Here is a 21,927-nt window from a genome sequence, read left to right on the forward strand (position 1 = left end):
TATTTAATGGAGTCCCAAAGATGGAGCGTTAGCAACAACGTCGGACTAAGGGATGAGGGTCGATGAGTAGAAGGAAGCCATGGTAAAGAAGAGAGTGGAATCGGGTGGGAGTCCATCAAGTCTACAGTAGCCCACAAAGGAAAATGGTGAGATGCATGGAGGTGGGCTAAGGGGAAATATTGGCCGCCAGATAGTTAGACTGAAGGTTTGGGACAGATAACCCACCCTCAGTCTTACAAGCAAATAAGATTTGTTTACTGATTCTGCAAAAATTATAATTTTTCAAAAAAATTTTTTTACATTTATATTTTTTTAATTATTATGGGTTTTTTTTAACATACTGTCACCCTAGCAGTACAGTGTTACCATAGTGGGGGTGATGTTCTGTGTCTCCAATCCAAGCACTGATAGTGTGATCTCTGTAACTTACAGTTGTGATGAGATAGCGATAACTTCAACCTCTGTTGGATACCACAGTCAGTGACTCAATGAGAATGACATCTTGTAGATCTTGTGAAGTTTATTCCATAAACTTAGAGAATCTTACAATTAAATTCCATAGGTCAAAAGAACATACTGTGTCTTGCTCCATGCCATGAGGCTTGCTGCAATGCATTTCTGGGAAAAGGGGAGGGCTATCTATACAGCATTAACTAAACCAAAGGAAAGGGAGGAGCAGAAACAAAATATAAAAAACATTTAAAGGCATATGACAGTCAATATAACAGTCATGTGAAACATGACAGGTGATGAATATTTTTTTTCTTTTTTTACACTGATTGCTTTTACACCCATAAAGGCTGTAATTAATAATTTTCTCCTCTCTGGCTGCATTCCTGCAGCCATTAAGAAATACTGTGCGAGCTGTGATTGGTCACAGCTTGTCACCTCACACAGAGGTCTCGTACAGCGATCTGTGTTTAGAAACGTCTACCCACATCGGCAGCGCTCCTGTCTGGCCATTTATCGACATGGGCTGGACGGGAAGAGGTTAAGGCTAAGTTCACACCTATGCAGGGTGCGTTTGAGCCGTTTCCGCATTTAATTTTGCATTGGGTTTTGCGTTTTTGCTTTTCTTTCTTGTTGCTAGGCATATTCAAAAACGCAGCAAAAACACATCATAAAGCCGTAAAAACGCAATACATGCTTTTGTGCAGAGTTTCCATTGAAGTCTATAAAACTAAAAAAGCTCATTTTTGCATTCAAAAAAGTCCCTAACCCTTTCCAAAAAACACAGCGGGTGAAAATGCAGAGATGTGAACATGTCCCATAGGAAATCATGTTACGTGGACTTTACTTCGTTTCTGCAAAATGCTGCAGAAAACGCTTAGGTGTGAACCTAGGGTAAGGACCTTCAGCTTCTAGTACAGCCTATAATTAGGACCCTCTCCCTAGATTTATGGTACAGGTACATACAGTAAATTCTAGGTTTTGTTGTATGGTACGAATCTGTTTTACTTTTCAATCGTTCATTCCTGTTGCTGGTTTTTTTTGTTATTGTTGCTTTGTTGGGTGTGTAGCCCAGATAGAATCTCCTTCTTCAGCCTTGGTGTGTCTGTGGGTGTGGCATTGCTGGAAGAGTCATTGTCTTCTGGAATCAGGGGACCTATTAGTGGCTTGGGGGGGGGGGTAAGTGCTACATTCATTTTTAATGGCCCCCATAATGGGTGTGGTGGGATTGAGTCCTCTCCATGTATATGTGTTCTCTTAAAGGTGTTCCTCTTTCTCATCTTAGACAATTATGGTATGAAAATCGTTCATCCAACCTTCAAATCATTGGATTTGTTTTTTGTAAGAAAAGGAGTTAAAAGAATCACCTAAGACTTGTTCACACATTTGCAGTGTTACCGCAGGCCAAGTGTAGTTCATTTCTCCAGCGTATCTTCAGCATATCGCGGTGTAATGCAATCCATTACCCTGCTGCCAACAGAACTTAATGAAATGTCACTTATCACATTTCAATAAAGTTCTAACGGAAAACAAAGTAAACAGTGTGATGTACTGTGATCAGTGGCATCAGCACTGTTTCCATCCAGTGCACACCAGCAGCTCACCTTGCCGGTGTAATCCTTAGTTCACGTCTGTGCGGGTGGTGCCGCTGCGGGACCGCACAAATACCTGCAGCTGCACCACCCACACAGAGAAATGTGGGACCCGTAGGCAGGTGCCATTAATTCTAATGGCATGCCGCCTGTACTGGAAATTGCAACCGTACTGGGAACCGAGGTTCCCATGCGGGCTGCGATTCCAAAGTAGTGCAGGGACTTCTTCCCTGCGTGTCCTGGGGCACGGGAGCCCATTCAAATGAATGGGCTCTCGTTCCCACGTAAATTGCGGCCCGCAGGACCACACAGATATGAACCAGGGCTAAAGGAGCTTTTAGGGCCCTTTCATGTGGGTGTTCAGTCTGCATCTGTCTGTTTTTCAGACTGTACTACATTGTATGTCTATGGGTGGGCAAATGTAAACAATCATTCACCTACATCCATGTCTGTACAAGTCTGTCTTTTTGGGTCTTGTTTTAACAAAACAAGGCTACGTCCTTTTCCGACAGATCTGAATGGATGTAAATGGATGGCGTCCATTCCGGGGTGTCCCTAGGCAGGTGCGGGGGGTGAGCGCCGCACCGGGTGACACCTATCACATGGGGTGACACCGGACCCGCTCCACGAAAAGGTACGTTTTAAAGCAAGCCGACGATCCCTGCAGGATGGATCAGATCTGCGAATTGAGCATAATGGATCGGAGTCTGATCCATTATTCTCCCCAATACGCAGATCCCATCCATCCTGCGGGGATTGTTGGCTTGCTTTAAAATGTACCTTTTCATGGAGAGATCAGTTAACCCCGTATAGGTTGCAAGCCGACGATCCCCACAGGATGGATTGGATCTGTGGATTGGGGAGGATAATGGATTGGACTCTGATCGATTATACTTAATCCGCAGATCCAATCCATCCAGCGGGGATCTTCGGAGGGGCTGTCACCAAGTATTACCGCACCGGGTGACACCAACCCTAGAGATGCCCCTGCGTCCATTTACATCCATTTTTAAGCAAGAACCCTTTTTTGTTTATACTTGTCACCATCACAGGAGGGGCCCTTTCTTTGATTCTAACCCCTCAAATGCGCTTTCTCTCCCCTGATGCAGTAGTTCTGAACTCAGCATCGCCTACCCATCACCGGTCAATTGCCTCTGAAAAGTGTTCTGAATGTGGATTGCTTTTCTGAGGAGTACTGAGTTTAGACACACAGGGCTCAATTCACAAAGCAGTATCTACAGCTTTAAGAATTGAGATAAAATACCTCTTAGTGTTTTTCAAACATTTTTTGTAATGCACTAAAAAATTTTACTAAAATACAGCATCAGTAATTTAGTATTTTAATAGTGTACCCCTTTCCTGGCTTGCATGCTCTGATAAGGTTCTGATATAGATTTTCGGGGGAGCCCCACGCCATTTAAAAGAAAAATTTGGCTTGGGGTTCCCCGTAACCTCCCTAACGGTCTGATTATGTCCATATTTCTGTGCTCAAATCGGTACATTTTTTTGCATGGAAATATGTATTTTTTTTATTGTAGGCTGTAATTTTTAGGAATAACTCACTGAAATCTGTCTGAACAAGAGTCTAGTAAACATCCCGGATAGGATAAAATTTGAAACATGAAATCATAAATTATAATTTAATAAATAATCATAAAAAATAATAATATAATAATAAATTTAATTCAATAATGAAATCAAACCAAAAACACTGAAATTTGAAATATAGCGCCAAGTTCGCACATCGCTGAGCAAAGTCGCAAAATCGTTTTCAGTGTCTGATGACGAATTTCCCCCACAAATCATTATCACTCAATTCTGCAAGTGGTTCTGATTTACTATCGCTGTTCTCTAGCCGGTCTAAAACCACTTTTGACCTAAAGGGACGCTTTTTGGACGCCATGGACATTTCTCAGTTTCCAGGCAGAAAGAACAGTAAAAATGCAGGCAGGGCACAGGACAAAGCACTCGGGACAAAATGTATGTGAAATGGTTTGATACGGTAATGTTTTACTATGTGATTTTAGTGTATTTAGTGAATGTCACTTTTTACATTCATATTTCCCACCAATTACGTCCTCGTACGTCCCGACGTCGCAGGGGACGGAACCCAGAAGACAGATGCCGGCATCGGCCGGAGGACATTACAGGGGACACTGCAGGGGGGACATCGCGGGAGCGCAGAACAAGGTAAGTGAAGAGATCCCGAAGCAACGCTGCAAGGTATTCCCGAGTGTAGCTCAGGGTTACCGCTTGTGGTGCTGAAACTTTACCCCGAGCTACACTCGGGAAACCAGAGAGGTTAATAGTGTACCCCTTCCCTGGCTTGCATGCTCTGATACGGTTCTGATATAGATGTTCAGGGGAACCCCACGCCATTTAAAATAAAAATTTGGCTTGGGGTTCCCCTTAAATTCTGAAAGGCCTGTTATTTATTTTAACCACTTGCCCTCCTGAGGATTTCCCCCCCTTCCTGACCAGGACATTTTTTGCATTACGGTGCTGCCTTACATTAACTGATAATTGCGCGGTCATGCAACGCTGCACCCAAATTACATTTACAGCCTTTTTTCCCACAAATTGAGCTTTCTTTCCGTGGTATTTGATCGCCTCTGCGTTTTTTATTTTTTGCGCTATAAAAAAAAGACCATCAATTTTGAGAAAAAAAACAATATTTTTGACGTTTTGCTATTAAACATGTCCAGTAAAAAAATGTAAAAAATCAAATTTCATCATAAATTTACACAAAAATGTATTCTGCCTTCTCTGCGCTAAATTAGCCCCAGAACCTGTGTAATTGATGTGATCGGTTTTAAAGAGATGAGGTAGCCACCCTAGCGTCTCACAACGCAATTTGCCGCCATTGCAGCGTGATTTATTGCACAACAGTCACAACAGAACAGCATCACGTTTTCAGGTCCCATTAAAGATGAATGGCAGGGGGACACGCTGTTCCTTGATTTCTCATTTTTGCACAGCGTTTTGAAATTGTGGGCAGAATCGAAGCAATTCTGTCAGCGATTTGAAACGCCCTAGTGTGTACAGGGCCTTAGTGAATTGTGCCCACAGTGTGATGGATTCAAAAACTCATTTTTGCAATCTTTTTCTTCACGAATTTCGATTCACGCTGCTGCTGCTGTTGTAGAGGGCTGTTCTGGCTAATCCCTCCAAACAAATGGCGACGGCCACTGGCGGAGACAGTTTTCAGAAGACGGTCTACCGGAAGTTAGCCCTTCTAGAGGCTTGGCAATGACGAGACGTTTCACAAAGACCCCGCCCCTTTGACAGCCGTGCCCGAGCGCGGGAAAGAACGTCAGTCGCAGCTGCATTGCCCCGCCCACTCATAACGCCTTTTGCGTCACTTCTTACGACAAGTGATTGGACCGCCATCTTTGCTGTGGGCACGTCAGTCTATAAAGAAAAAGTCCTGTAACGGCCACACGCCCGGGCTCTTCTGATATAGTACTTGAAACTGGCTGAAACGCCCTAATTCTCTTCCAGAAGTGTTTGGGCACAGCGCTCCTACTGTTACCCCGCGCCCGTTAGGTGACGCCTCAGCCTGCGGATTGGTCGGTAGCTCGAGGCACGTGACGCGTGTGAAGGTGGGGGGAGGAGGCGGAGCCGCTCGGAGCGAGCCGGGGTTGTGGGGAGTTCGCGCGGGAGACAAACGGCAGGGCGGGAAAGATCGCGCGCGGCTGGAAGAGGAGCCGAGGAGAGAAGACACCGGGAGCCGGTAATGGCCGCTACACCTCTCCCCCCTTCCTACCCACCTCTAGACATGGCAGGGCTGGTCCTCCTTTCCAGGGACAGTCACATGTCCCCCATCTTCAGGACTGACCCCCTCCCCCACCTCCTTTATTGTCCTGTGAGCTCTGGGGGAGCTCTGCAGAATGTGGGGTCCGATGAGGAGGAGATCCATTGTCAGCGCAGGCCCTGTACACATGGGCGATAAATGGCGGTGACTCCTCAGCGTCATCAATATTGGGTTGGGGGGGTTCGCTGTAACACTTCCCATTGGGATTCACAGACGCGGGGCTAAACGCCGTTTTATTGGCGCAAAGCGAGCGTTTTTGATTGCAAGAGTGCGAGTGTATGGGGCTTGAAGCGCTTGTTGGCATCGTAGGGGGCGGTTTATTATTTACTTTTATTTCAGGTACTTATATAGCGCCATCAATTTATGCAGCACTTTACATATATATTGTACATTCACATCAGTCCCTAACCCTCAAGGGGTGTACAATCTAAGGTCCCTAACTCACATTCATACATACACATACTAGGGACAATTTAGACAGGAGCCAATTCACCTACCAGCATGTCACCCACACAGGCACAGGGAGAGCAAACTCCAGGCAGGTGGTGCCGTGGTTGGGATTTGAACCAATGACCCTAGTACTGCTAGGTGGAAGTACTAACCATTAGCCACTGTGCTGGTTTCCACAGTTTAATTTAAACCTACGGAAATGCACAAAAGAGCGCAGGAACAATTTTAAAATTGCGCAACACCAAACCGCATAGTACTGCAGTATTGTGGGTTTTGGCCGCCGTCAATGTGATCGCACTTGTTAGAGGCATGGGGGAGCCATTTATTGATTGTAGAAGGCAGTGCGTTCCTGTGCAGGAAGACTCACGCTTTCACATGTGTCAGCGAGCCCTAAGGCCCTGGTCACACGTGTTCTGGGAACTTGGAAAGAACGCACATTGTGCTTGCTGTATCATTAATGGCACCCCAAATGCCGGCTAGCAGACCACTGATGTCACAAAGCCAGCGTTAGGGCTCGTTCACACTTGACTGTTTTACCAATGCTTGCCAAACGCCCCTATAGCGTTTGGTAAGCGTTGGTCTGGCGTTTTTTAATGCTCCGCAAACGCCGCATGCGTGGTTTAGCAGCGGTTGCTAGGCGTTTGCTGAGCGTTAAAAACGCCCCACAAACGCCTAGAATTAAGTTTGAATGGTGTTACCGCTCCGCAAATGTCGGGCGTTTGCGGAACGGCACCATAGACAAGAATAGGAGGCTTCAACGCCTCCTGACTCGTCCAGAGGCGTCCATTTTGCCGTGACGCTACCGCTCCCGTTAGAACAGCACCATGTGCTGCAATGTGCAGTAAAAACGCTTCCCAAACGCCTCTCTGCCCGCCTGCACACAACGCTAGTGTGAACATAGCGTTATGGTTCAGAAGAGTGGGGTCCCATGGACTTAGCCCCGGTTCACACATGTGGTGCGGGAAACTCTGCAATTCCTCTGCATTTCCTGCCCTGCATAGCAAATGCACTGTGTTTTGCGATCTGCAAGTGTCAATTCAAAGGTAACGACACTTGAAAAAGCTGATCGCAAGCACAATGCGTTTGCTTCAGGTGTCATTTTGGTGCGGGTGCAATTTGAGCCATTCAAAATGAATGATTAATGTTGATATTTGCCAGCACAGCACGCATCAACCTGAAGAAGAGCTGCGGGGCTCTGAAACCTTGCACCCTTCTTTTTGTAATGTGATCATTAATGGTGCACCGAAATGAAAATTCTGAGGCCAAAACTGAAAATTCAAAATACACTTGGCCGAAAACTGAAATGTGCAGTTTTTAAAAATGAATATATTTTTTGCAATATAATACACTGATTAAAAAAAACTAAATACACAATATATACCCCAGTTTTTTTGAAAAAATGCAAAAGAGGATGTTACGGTGAGGAAATAGATACCCAACATGTCACACTTTAAAATTGCGCACGCTCGTGGAATGGTGTGAAACTGCAGTACTTAAAAATCTCCATGGGTGATGCATTGAAAATGTCTGCAGGTTATCAGTGTAAAGTTACAGAGGAGATCTAGTGTGAGAATTATTGCTCTTGCTCCAAAGTTCATGGCGATACCTCACACGTGTGGTTTGAACCACATTTACATATGTGGGCGTGGCCTATGTATGTGTCCACCACTATGAGTGAGCACGGAGGCGCTTTAAAATTTTTTAAATTGATTTAAATTTTTTTTTTTTTGCACTGTTCCTTTAAAAAAAATGTAATCACTTTTATTATCACAAGGAATGCAAACATCCCTTGTGATAGAAATACTTAGTGACAGGTCCTCTTTTTGGAGAGATACGGGGTCACTAAGACCCCACATCTCTCCTCTACAATGTAAAGCATTGGATCAAAAAAAGCATTGATCTAGTGCTTTAAAAAGAAAAGAAAAAAATATAATGGGCGGAATGAGAAGTGACATTGCTCTGGTCCTCCAAGGGCATAGAGAGTGGCGGCCATCTTTCCTCCACTCATCTCTATGCCCAGCGCCGGGATCATTGGTTTCTCAGGTAAGGCTGAGAACTAGTGAGGGGCGGGGTTTTTTTCGGCACCTGTATGGGTGCTTTTTTTTTTCTTTTCATTTCGGCTGACGGCCGAAAGGGGTATTTTTGGCTGAAACGTTTCTGCCACCGAAATTTCAGTTCATACCAAGTGATCATTCTTTAATTAAAAAAAGAGAAAAGCCTATTGGGAGACAGTGATCCGTGGTGTGCTGGCAGATATGAACGTTGATCTGTGATTGGTCCAGTTTCCAGGTAGATGTCACTGCAGCAGCTGCTACTTCTGAGCCTGATCCAGTAATGTGTGTTGGGTATGTCAATATTTTTCAAAATAAATGGGCTCAGATCGCACTGCATCGAATCACGTGAATTGCACAGGAATGCGATTCACGTGATCCATAGTGTGAACACAGGTTTAAAGTGATGTAAAGGCAGAAGTTTTTTCACCTTCATGTGTTCTCTGCATTAAGGTAAAAAACCGTCTGCATGCAGCTCCCCAACCAGCCCCTTCCCCTACACTCTCCTGAACCTGATCTTGCTCCAAAGATGTGCATGACAGCAGAGGCTCTCTGCCACCTCCTTTGGCTCACACAGTGGGTGGAGCCATTAGCTCTCTCTGCTGTCAATCACAGCCGTTGAGGAGAGTGGGGGCGGGGCTGAACCATGCTCTGTGTCCTAAAGTGTAAGTTATCTTTCCACAAAAAATAAATGCACATTTTTTTTTTATTTTTTTTTGCAGGTAAAACAAAATGTGCATCTATTTTTTGTGTGAGGAGCCTGTAAAGCATTGCACCAGAGATCAGCAGATCGCTGGTACCATACAGGTCGCCTGCACACTCAGTGTATCTGTTTGTTCGTACATCCCATACAGGCAGGCTGATACTTGCTGACAGGAAGAATCAATGAACTACCGTGGCACCCACATACTTCTGTTATGGAAGGGGGGCACACAGTGGGCGATGGCTGCAGGAACGAGAACATGGTACACTTAAAAACGGGTGCAACGTGTAACATGTTTCCAAACTTATCCTAGATGGACTGGATGTTGGCCTGTTCAGCAGGCACCAGCTGAGATTCGATGCATCTATGGACAGGCTGATTGTACCCAAGTCGATCCACTGATTGTCTTTGGTACAGCTAGCATTTTGATTTTTTGGCATGCAATAGCTATAGCCGCTGGCAATAATCACTGTTTTCCAGCAGGGACAGCTTTCCCCACTGGGAGAACACAATAGTTCCGTGGGAGGCTGTTTCTGGGGGAATTAACTTTTTTTTTTTTTTTTTTTTTTAACGGTTGCAGGAAAGAAAATCACATAATCTATGGCTTGCCATATGGACACACAGAGCTGGCTTGGGAGCGAGCACGCACAAGTGCCTCCATAGCATAGACAGCAGGGAACTTGGGAAAAACGCACATAATGCTTGCCATGCCGTTGCTAATGGCACTTGTGCAGCTACCAGACCATTGTTGATGCACAGCGAGTGTTATTTCTGAAGAGTGCGAGCACATGTGTTTGTGTTGAGCTTTAAGAGCGTTTTTTTTTTTTTTTTGGCTCATTTTGGAAAGCCTGTTAATTTCTTTTGGTTGCCCAATGCGCAAAAAAGTAGCACAGGTGCGATTTTTAATTTTTTTTTTTTTTGCTTCACACTAAAGCTTGTGGTACCATGCATTTTGGCAGCTGCAAACGCATGTGTGCTTGCTAGATGCATGAGGGTTCTTGCGTATGTTCCCCTCCTGGTGCGAACGCAGCCCAACCATTTGCATTTAAAAAAAAAACTATTTGACAGTTCATGTCTGCGCTCAGCCTTGCGGTGCCATTCACTATGTTGCAGAAAAATGTTGCATGCCTCTCTTTTAACGCACATCACCCCAGTGTTGTGGCGTGATCAGGGTACATAACCATTGTTTACCTTTGCACTGACTGCCGTTTATCCAGTGTGCTACAGCACACAGAGGGGAATTTATCAAAACTGTGGAGTAGCTTTGCACACCAACTAGTCTGGGTTCTATCTTTCATTTTTAAAGCTTAACTGAACAAACTGATTATAGATGCTGACTGGGTGCCATGAGCAGCTGCTCCGGTTTTTCATAAATTCTCTTTCCCTCATTTGCGATGTTTACATGCATACAGCACACATGAGGATGCAGGCTCCTCCCACCTTGTTGCCTTAATATTCAGGGCCAATAGTGCAAGCCACATGAGTGTAAGGGCTCATTCACACTATGGGGGGCATACTAATTCATGGGTGCATACAAGATTTAATGCAGGATCTTACTTCAAGGCGAGATCCTGCGTAGAATGATGAGCTTGAAGGAAGCCCATACATTATTCATTTGTTTAACCAGCAGGTTGAACAAAAGGGAAAAAAAAAAAGACCTGGTTCCCCGTCCTCACACTTAGTGTGGATGGAGGAATCCTTCCGGCTGAGTTATATTTCATGGGTGCTCAACCTGTGGCCCTCCAGCTGTCACTGACCTACAAGTCCCATCACGCCTCTGCCTTTGGGAGTCATGCTTGTAACTTTCAGCCTTGCAAAACCTCATGGGACATGTAGTTCCACAGCTGCTGGAGGGGCACAGGTTGAGCACCCATGTTGTGTTCTGACAGCAGGGAGGTTTCTCCACCATCAGAATACACTGATTAGTGCCCCAGGAGAATCTAGTTACTGTGGGGCAAAAGCCAAAAACGTTGATAAATTGGGAGATCTGTTGTTTTTGGTTAATAATATACATTTTTTTTGTTCCAGTTTTTTTTGTAGTGCTTTCAACAGTCTCAGCATCATGGCGAAGGTGCAGATACTCAACATGGTGGTATTGGATAACCCTTGCCCTTTCCGTAACCCTTTTCAATTTGAGATTACTTTTGAATGTATAGAAGATCTTCCAGATGGTGAGTTATTCGTTGCATCTCATTTTATTATGGAAATATGTAATATAAGTAAATGAATGCAAAGGGTGTATATTATGTGAGACTATATTTGTACAGGCGTCAACGCATCAACACTAGTCTGCAGAGCAGTCTGCACAGAATGCCCCGTACAAAACATTTCTGAAGATTTCACAAGCTGTAAGTGCCCGTCCTTACAGTGAACCTGTACTCTATTTAATGCTGAATTCTGGGCTGGTTGGTAATCTTAGCCCATCGTTCTGTTCTCACACACACATGCATACTTATTCTTAAAAGTGACCTGTTTGCTTTGTAAAATACCTGGATAAAAACTGACTTTTACATCTAATATGAAACGGCAACTATGTCCAGGACTTGGAGGCAGTGTTAGGGAAGTGACAAACCTTCCTGTCAGTTGCTGGGATGCTTGAACAAACCACAATTCCAAGTGGAAACTGTAGGTGCAATAAACTGGATTGTGGACATGTTTTGAATGATCCTTCGCAATGGTGGGGTGGACAGACCATCAGTCTCATGGGCCAGTGTCCTAGTGGGTGGGTCAGACCAACGCAGCAGAAATTATCCTCACTGTCACGTTCAGCGGGCAGTACTGTTCCCTGAACGTGAACTATTCAGCCTAATTGGGGCACCTTGTAACTGCATTCAATGCAATATACATCATCAACTTTTAATAGCCCAAGCTGTCCAGCAAAAGTGGCAGTCAGAAGGTTGAGACAAACTTTACCATCAGGTACATACAACAATGGTTAGCTTTATTCATTTTTGTAAAACCTTTATCCCAAATGGATAAAAGGTTCTGTAACTGGCTGTAGTTTGGCTTTAAATTGTTAGTCACTTATGTAGAGTCCATCTAATATGCAGTCCATAGACAAGTCGACTTTTCTTCTTTTTTTTTTTTCATTAAAACCAGCGGGTTGAATGAGGAAAACTGACCTGATTTCCCCCATCCACACATTCAAGGTGGATGGGGAATCCTCCATCTGTGATATTATATTCTGACAGCAGGGAAACTTCCTAGCCATCAGAATACACTTAGCTATTGCTTGCAGCGCTAATTGAGGACATTTTCCAGCAGGTCCGTTGTGCAGAAGTCGATTGTTAGATCAACTTCTGTACAACCACAGTGCCCATTCATTGATCGAAATTTGGCTGGTCCATGCTGAACCAGCCACATCTCGATCCAACTATGGGCAGCTTAACACTACCCTCTCCACTGATTGACAATGCCTCTGTCCAAGGGTGGTTACATTGCTCCTCCATAGATACAGCAGAGGAGTGAATGTAGCCACCCTTAGACGTGGGAGTGTTGCTGTGGCCGATCACCAAATGAAAATTAAAGCTTGAAAAAGGAAAACTAATGCAGCCTCCACATCCCATGATTAGTAAGCTGGAATTCATAAAATGTTTGTCTTTAGTTTTTGTTTAAGCATTGCATATCTGCAGTTAACCAGCATTTTATATTTAAAGCTTTATAACACGGCTAGCTCATGTTACCTGTATATGCAAAAATCAGCTTTAAAAAACAAAACAAAAAAAAAAGCCTTTGCTGTGTCTCGATCTGATGCAGTTTTACTGGGGCCTGACTACCTTTTGGGACTGGATCAGAAATTGTCCATCTGACAAAATGTAACATTAGGCACAAATGTTTAGGTTAAAGCATAGGTTTACTTTAAACCTTCTGTTTTATACTTTTAACTGGTTTCCACTCTGCTTATGCTGACGTCCTTGCAGCCACGCTGCTCTGCGTGGCACAGCGATCTGTGGTGAGCTGTGACGTTGGCTCTTTACCATGTGATCAGCTGTGTCCACTCACAGCTGATCACATGTAAATAAATGCCGGTTATCTGCATTTCCTTTCCTCAGTGCTGTCACGGCGCCAATAACCGGCTGTCCTGAGACGGGACATTTACACTGATAATCAGGGCACTGATCATCAGTGCAGCCCCATCAGTACAGCATATCAGTGCCAATAAATGTCCCCTCTAATGCAGCATATCAGTGCCTCCTCATCAGTGGCCATCAGTGCAGCCTCAGCAGTGAAGAAGAAAATGTTCTTTGCAAATTTTTATAACAAAAACTAAGAAATAGGGTTTTTTTTTTTCTCAAAAACATTTTAAATTTGTAGGGATGCACCGATACCAGCTTTTTTTTTTTTTGAAGAACGTGTACTGTTACTTTTCATCAGGTACTCGCGGATACCAGCTACTGATGCCTATTTTTCATGCAGTGCGATTTGAGCCCATACAAAATGAATGGGATCAACTTGCATTGCAAAGAATTGCATGTGACTTGAACAGCAATGCGGTGCGATTCCTGTCCGAATCACGTGCGATTTCCTGCGCCTCTTCTCTGTGAAACCAGGCTGTAGTCGCTATGACAAGCCTGTGTTCACACAAGAACAGTGCGGGAAACTGACCTACCTGACTACTACACTGACTGGCCTACCTGATTCCTACACTGACCTACCTGACTGCTAACTGACTGGAAAGTCCTGCACATCTGCTGGGAAGTGATCTCTAGCCCTCAGTACAGCCCATAGTACAATGTAGATCAGTTGATCCTCTTCACCTCTCCATGTCCTCCATTATTATGCTGATCAAGACTCTCCTCAGCACCGGACTATACTGTTTTGTGGTCCCACCACCCAGCTGCTCCTCGGTAGCAGTCAGTGGGAGGACCAGCACACCCACCATACCTCCGCCATCTGCACTGTGAGGATTGCCCTTTATCTGATTCCCCCCACCATAAAGCCTGGAAGGTAGGTGGCGGGAGCTCGGAAGCATGAGAAGAGAAGTTTGCTGCAGAATAGGGCGCATATGTTGAGCTATTGGTTGCTATGGCAATGTTGGTCCTAACAACCAATGACTGTAGGTTCCTGAGGCTTCATGGCAGCGGAATGGTTGACTAATGGTCTGGACTGGACGGCCAGTCAACCCGCCATTGGTTGCACTGGACCAGTCAATGGGCTTCTGTGTTTGCAAGTGACAAGGTATCGGTTTTCAGTATCGATGCATTTGTACAGATACCGATACTCGTGCAAATGCTTGGTATCAGTACCGATGCAACCCTATTCATTTGTTTAGCAAAAAATAAAAAAAAAACCCCAGTGGTTATTAAATATCACCAAAAAAGCTCTATCTGTTTAAAAAACAAAAAGATAAAAATTTCATTTGTGTACAGTGTTGAATAACTGCACAATTGTCATTTTAAAGTGCGACAGCGCTGAAAATTGGTCTGGGCAGGAAGGGCGTGAAAGTGCCCGGTATTTAAGTGGTTAAAGGCGTTCCTACACATACGTGCTGCCTGTATTTGCTAGAAATGCCTCTGCACAACCCCTCTATGATCCCAATTTGTTGTTGGGGGCTGACATTTTCCTGGTTTCATGGCTAAGCTCTACCCTCTGCTACCTCCTTACCTGTGAGTGCTTTTACAGTCTACCAAGGCACTGGCATTGAAATTACAGTTGTATCTTGGCCATGAAATCATGGAAAGACAACTTGGTAGTGAAAAATGAAAGATTTGCTTTTCTTATTTTGCTGAATATCTCCCATAAGTATAAAATATAGGTGCCTCTGTTGCTGAGAAAATTGGGGAGGTGAAAAGTCAACTGAAGTCTGATGGTCTCTGGCCCATCGCCTACCTGACTTCAAATAGTGCTATCTTCTCAGTTCGTGAGGTTACCCTGTGACATTCTGACTTCATGTTGTATAAGTCAAAGTGCAGCTCAAGCTTTTATTATACAGGTGAAACTCGAAAAATTAGAATATCGTGCAAAAGTTCATTTATTTCAGTAATGCAACTTATAAGGTGAAACTAATATGAGACTCATTGCATGCAAAGCAAGATAGTTCAAGCCGTGATTTGTCATAATTGTGATGATTATGGCTTACAGCTCATGAAAACCCCAAATCCACAATCACAGAAAATTAGAATATTGTGAAAAGGTGGAATATTCTCGTCTCAAAGTGTCCCACTCTAATCAGCTAATTAAGCCATGACACCTGCAAAGGGTTCCTGAGCCTTTAAATGGTCTGTCTGGTTCAGTAGGAATCACAATCATGGGAAAGACTGCTGACCTGACCGTTGTGCAGAAAACCATCATTGACACCCTCCATAAGGAGGGAAAGCCTCAAAAGGTAATTGCAAAAGAAGTATCAGCTGTATCAAAGCACATTAATAGAAAGTTATGTGGAAGGGAAAAGTGTGGAAGAAAAAGGTGCACAAGCAGCAGGGATGACCGCAGCCTGGAGAGGATTGTCAGGAAAAGGCCATTCAAAAGTGTTGGGGACTTTCACAAGGAGTGGACTAAGGCTGGAGTCAGTGCATCAAGAGCCACCACACACAGATGGATCATGGACATGGGCTTCAAATGTCGTATCCCTCTCGTCAAGCCACTCCTGAACAACAAACAACGTCAGAAGCGACTTACCTGGGCTAAAGAAAAACAGACCTGGTCTGTTGCTCAGTGCATCTCATTTGGAACTCAAGGACCCAGGGTATGGAGGAAGAATGGAGAGGCACACACTGCAAGATGCTTGAAGTCCAGTGTGAAGTTTCCACACTCTGTGTTGATTTGGGGAGCCATGTCATCTGCTGGTGTTGGTCCACTGTGCTTCATTAAGTCCAGGGACAACGCAGCCATCTACCAGGAGATTTTGGAGCACTTCGTGCTTCCTTCCGCAGACGAGCTTTATGGGGATGCTGACTTCATTTTCCAACAGGACTTGGCACCTGCCCACACTGCCAAAAGCACCAAAACTTGGCTCAATGACCGTGGGATTACTGTGCTTGATTGGCCAGCAAACTCGCCTGACCTGGGGCAATGCCAAGAGAAAGAGGAGACATGAGACTGAACAATGCAGAAGAGCTGAAGGCCGCTATTGAAGCATCCTGGTCTTCCATAACACCTCAGCAGTGCCACAGGCTGATAGCTTCCATGCCACGCCGCATTGAGGCAGTAATTGCTGCAAAAGGGGCCCAAACCAAGTACTGAGTACATATGCATGCTTCTACTTTTCAGAGGTCCGATATTGTTCTATGTACAATCCTTGTTTTATTGATTGCACGTAATATTCTAATTTTCTGAGATTGTGGATTTGGGGTTTTCATGAGCTGTAAGCCATATTCATCACAATGATGACAAATCACAGCTTGAACTATCTTGCTTTGCATGTAATGAGTCTATCTCATATTAGTTTCACCTTTAAGTTGCATTACTGAAATAAATGAACTTTTTTGAGTTTCACCTGTAGTCTCCCACCTCATTGGTTCGACTTTCCTTCTGTTCTGAGCGTTCTTACAATATATGTTTCTGTTCACAGATTTGGAGTGGAAAATAATATATGTCGGTTCTGCAGAAAGTGAAGAATATGATCAGGTCCTGGATTCAGTGCTAGTAGGGCCAATCCCTGCTGGCCGTCATATGTTTGTATTTCAGGTGAGAATGCTACATCAAGCTGTGTTGTAGGCATACCTTGCTGCACAGTGTGACTCGATAAACTGATCGGAGCATTTCAAGTGAACCTTAATTTTAACCCTTTACTGCCGGAACCTTTTTTTTTTTTTTTTTTTTTTTGCACATGCTTTAAAAAAAAAAAAAAAAAATGTAACCCTGAAGATTGCATAAGAAAAACCCTGAAACATATATTTTCTGAAAGCAGATATCCTAGAGATTAAGATGGTGGCATTCCTTTTTTTTTTTTTTTCCTCTGTTACACGATGTTGGCGCAAAGATCTGGGAAACGCAAACTTTGAGTAAAACGTACATTAAAGTAAATTTTAGGGCACACAAACACAAATTACCCAATTTTGGTAAGATTTATAGCGCAAAATATAAAAAAAGCGCAGGTGATCAAATACCACCAAAAGAAAGCTCAATTTGTGCAGGTACAAAAAGGATGTAATTTCATTTGGGTGCAGCGTTACGTGACTACACAATTGTCATTTTAAAGTAACGCAGTGCCGTAACGCAAAAAATGGCCTGGTCAGGAAGGGGGGGGGAAAATCACCTGGAGGTAAAGTGGTTAACGTAAAACAAATTACAAAAAATATTTTAAAAATGTACGCGATGCATGTGAAGAATTTCTGATATGTGTTCCCCTGTCAAGAAAATTTGGTAGCCTTAACTTGTCAACTGATTCAACGTACACTTGTGGGGGAAATTGGGGCTGCCATTGAAGGGCTTTATGGAAATGTTCCCTTCTCACCTGTAATGATTGTGAAGATGACTGCAATGCCTGTCTTGATAACATGAAGACTAGAAAATTACAGACTTCCAATAAAAAAATGACATTTCCATGCAAAAAAAATGTACCGCTTTGAGCACAGAAATACTGACATAATCAGACCGCTAGGGAGGTTAATTGAATGCACAGCTAAGATGTTTGAAGTATTTGTCTGGGAGGGGCATATACTGTTAGTAAAACATTTGTGTTCATGTACCACCAGGGTTGGTCTAGTTATGAAGCCGCTACTATAGCTGTACTTGTATAACCGCATCAACAGAAACTATAATGTTACACTCTCCTGTTGTAGGCAGACGCCCCAAATTCCAGTCTTATCCCAGAGTCAGATGCTGTGGGGGTTACAGTCGTCTTGATCACTTGCACATATAGGGGTCAAGAATTTATCCGGGTTGGCTACTATGTAAACAATGAATACTCTGATCCTGAGCTCCGAGAGAATCCACCACTGAAACCAGACTTTTGTCAGGTATGCATTTTATCATTTCCCTTTCTTTTTTTTCAAGCTTTCTGTGTTTCCACTTTTAAAATGTGAAAATTACTTAGATTGTAAGCTTATGTGTGTTAAATTGCCTGAAATAGGTCGCATAACAGCTGAATCCCTATTGGATATGATTCCATCCCATAACTGCACGTGTATCTGTCATTTAAGAGAAACTGTACTGAAGAATAAAGGCTTAACCGTTTCAGTATTTGCTTTGCTCTTAAAAAAAATATGCCAAGCTTTGTTATTGTGCATTTTTTTTTTTTTGTCCAATTAGAATAGAAAAGTAAAGGATGTTGTTTTAATCAATGATTATGTAGCTGTAATGCTGCAGTTACAATTTTCTAATTGAAACATTGTCTAATAGATACAAGAGCTGGGTTCAAAGTAAACCATGACCATCATAAATTTAGGCGGCAACTTCCCATTTTATTTAATTTTTTTTTTTTTTGTGTAGATAGGCTTGAATGGAAAGTTGGGCCCTTGCCACAAACTAAATCAGAGAGGGGAATATGGACTTTTTCTGGTTAATGTATACAGTGTTATTACAGGCAACTTGTGACATCTGCTTCTAAGTACATTGTTGCTGTTAAATATTTCCCTCCCCCCAGTATAGGGGGGGCTTTGTGGGAAAAGTGCAGAAAAGGTGAAAACATTGAGTGCACCATTATTGAAAAGAAAAGCAAGATGCTTTTCCTGGTCTATGGATGTCTTCATTGTGTCCAAAGCATGAGATGCATATTTGGCGTATGCTTAAAAGGGTACATTCACCTTTTGGAACATGTCGCATGTTCCAGCTCCTGCACCCTCTCTTACCCCCTCCCCCCCTCCCTGATAATCCCCCTCCCTGTGACAGTGGGCGGAGGTTCTTCCTTTTTTTTTTTTTTTTTTAAATACATCGGGGCTGTGCTTACACAGCCATGTCATTCACTCACAGATGTCCTGTGAATGACTAAACTGCAAGTACTGTCTTCCACTGTGGCAGATGGACTTCAGGTTTCAGTGGGCTCTGGTGGTGCTGATGAGCGCTCTCGCAGTCCACTGACATGTCCTCCAACTTTTAAACATCCTGTACTAAGGTACAGTCTGAAAGCCAGGGGAAATGTCTGCAAAATGAAAATTTTATTTCTGCAAAAATGTACATTTAATTTATCTGTAAAGGTGAACTTAGCTGTTTTTGGTTTGAGGTGCTCTTCATGCTTATGAGAAAGCACCTTTTGATATCTTCCAGTATCCTTTCATGCAGCTTGGTTCTGTATTTAAAATATATATATATATATATAAATTTTTATTTTTTTTTACACAAATTGTGACTTAAAGTGGAGTTCCACCTGAAAAAAAAAAGTATCTACAAAAACTGTAGCTGCTGACTTTTAAAATACAGCCACTTACCTGTCCCTTGGTCCAGCGGTGTCCTCACCACCGCTGGTTTCACCGGCCATCTTCGCGCCGGCATCTTCAGTGTGGGCCCCCGGCTGTGACAGCTTGCAGCTTCTCAGCCAGGTGCCCACTGCGCATGCATGAGAAGTGCTACGCTTTAATGGCCCGTAGTCTTCTGGGACAGGCCTAAGCGATCACAGCGGAAGTGGGAGCGGGTACCTGTCAAATTCGGTTACCCGTTTTCCAAAGGTGCCAATGATTAATGGGGAGCGGGGGACAAAGGCTTAAAGTGGAACTTCCCCTTTTGGGTGGAGCTCCACTTTAGTGGAGCTTTTGTCAGAAAATTAAGTCCTGCTAGATCACTTCAGGCTGGCCCCTTTTGCAAGTATAGCTATGTAAAACATTAAAAAAAGGGTGTCTATACTGTTTAACATCTAGTAATAGTGTTTCGCCCTGCTTTGCACATTTGTAGAGGTTGATCTGCTGACAGCCTAAAGATTAACTGCTGCTCTGGGCTTCAGCAAAATGGCGGCCAGCTGCTAGGTAAAAAAAACACAGGAGCAATGCTAGGGGCAATTTACAGCACACTTCATTTAGGTAGCATAATGTTTAATGTGGAATTATGTTCCCTGCTAAAGAACATTGTAAGAGGATGCCGGCAAGATTAAATTCCTCTGTCACCCCCATAAGTCTGTTACAGTGGGGCAGTGAAAGGTTGCAGCTGTATTGGCACCAATCGTACAAGTGACATGGATGGCCATGCGAGTTTGTAATCCCACCACCAACACACAGAGCTAGGAAGCACATATGTACATTAAACACCATTATGTATCACCACACCTGCCAGAAGTAGACATTTGAAGAAACCATGACAACACCTGCTGTCTTCCATTGCCCATCTGTTGTCTGCGCTCCCTCCCATCAGCTGTAGCAGCCACTCGCTGACACAGTGGAGCTGCTGCTTCTATATGGTGTGACTGCACCAAAGTGGAGTAAAAAAAAAAAGTTTACACAGTTCTCATTCACTCATAGTATGCAGCAATGAGAGGCAACATTTTTAAGCAGACTTGTATTGGTCTATACTTCCGCTTAAAGACTCACATCAGAGCATTGATTTACTTGCTAGTAAAATGGGACGGCTTGTTGATTTGTTGGTGCCTTCTAGGGGTTGGCATAACAAAGCTGAGCTCTACTCCTAAAGGGGAAGTTCTGCTTTAAGGACTGCTCCCCCACTCCCCATTAAGGATTGGCACCTTTGGGGGGGCGGGGAAGAGCGGGTACCCGAATTTGACGTAACCGCTCCCAATTCCGGTCTGATTGCCTAGGCGATCGGAACCAGAAGGTTCCCTCCCTCCCTGTAGTCTTTTGGGACACGTTACAGGTCCCAGAAGACAACGGGACTATTCATAAAGCGCAGCGCTGCTCGCGCATGTGCAGTGGGTACCTGGCTGTGAAGCCGCAAGCTGTCACAGCCGGGTGCCCACACTGAAGATGCCGGCTTCCTGGAATACAGGACGGCCGGTGAAACAGGCTGCGGGGGACACACCACAGAACCAAGGGACAGGTAAATGGCTGTTTTAAAAGTCAGCTAGAGTTTTTGTAGCTGCTGACTTCTATTTTTTGACAGGTGAGTGGAATTCTACTTTAAGCTACTGTTTGCCTTTGTAGCAAGTTTTGTTACTTGACAGTTTATTTCTTTCTCCAACAGCTTCAAAGGAATATTTTAGCATCAAATCCACGTGTTACACGCTTTCACATCAATTGGGAGAGTACAAGCGAGTCAAAGATGGAAGACATTGAGAATGTGGACCCTGCTGCTCACGCTATGCTTCCTCCACCCTGCGCACCTACAAAGGGTCTTTCTGGTGCACTTAACCCAATCCCAGAGAACTCCATGGACTGTATGTGAGTGCCGGAGCACTCAAGCTCGGGAATCTGTTTATAAACCTCCTACTCACTGTGCCGGAAAGACATATTACATATAAAGCCGGACAGCACCAGCTTTTAATTTCAGCAAGTGGTGCTTGTGGTCACTGCCAATCTTCCAATGGTGCCTGAGACCCTGAGATCACACTTCTGTAATGTCTCATGCATGTGGGTAGCTAAGCACATCACAGCAATGCAACATCATGCAGTGTTTGCATGCTCATGGCTTGTGTTCATCACTAGAGAGCAGAGGTTGTGACGCACGCACACTGCAGTTTAGCACTGTAATACTGTTTGACCTAAGAGCAGCTTTACACTACTGAAGGGTTGCAGCGCTGGCCTGTGTCTAACACAAGTGAACAGTGCCTGCCTTGTGTGAACAAAAGCTAGTCAGTGTGTAAACGGTGTGTTGCTATGATGAGCCTAGCTACCTGTATGCGTGAGCTGTAACTTGAAGTAATAAGACCCTGCAAATGGACAACAAAATGCAGATTAAAGAGGCCCTGCCTCATCCTTGTCCTTTTTTTTTTTTTTTTTTTTTTTTCTGTGGTAATTTGGCAGTGCCATCTAGGTGTTGTAAATACAGGTTTTTACTGATAATCTACAGTTTTCATTTACTATGAATTTCATCTCTATCTTGAACTGC

At 43.9% G+C, this 21,927-nt stretch overlaps 1 protein-coding gene across 1 annotated transcript in view; it reads left to right on the forward strand.

The window, feature by feature from the left end:
- The first annotated feature begins 5,624 nt into the window (after positions 1–5,624).
- The window catches only part of LOC149436914 (histone chaperone asf1b), a 17,017-nt gene continuing 714 nt past the window's right edge, over positions 5,625–21,927 (forward strand). Inside the window, exons 1-5 of the mRNA XM_089661222.1 lie at positions 5,625–5,775; positions 11,089–11,231; positions 16,571–16,686; positions 17,784–17,960; positions 21,064–21,927. The exon at positions 21,064–21,927 is cut by the window's right edge and continues 714 nt beyond it. Of these exons, the coding sequence (XP_089517348.1) occupies positions 11,123–11,231; positions 16,571–16,686; positions 17,784–17,960; positions 21,064–21,264 (603 nt within the window). The 5' untranslated portion in view covers positions 5,625–5,775; positions 11,089–11,122 and the 3' untranslated portion in view covers positions 21,265–21,927. The remainder of the gene's footprint in view (positions 5,776–11,088; positions 11,232–16,570; positions 16,687–17,783; positions 17,961–21,063) is intronic.

The sequence above is a fragment of the Staurois parvus genome, unplaced genomic scaffold, assembly GCF_062004578.1.
Source record: "Staurois parvus isolate SC_StPar_1 unplaced genomic scaffold, SC_StPar_1.0 ptg001328l, whole genome shotgun sequence".
Taxonomy (NCBI): Eukaryota; Metazoa; Chordata; class Amphibia; order Anura; family Ranidae; genus Staurois; species Staurois parvus.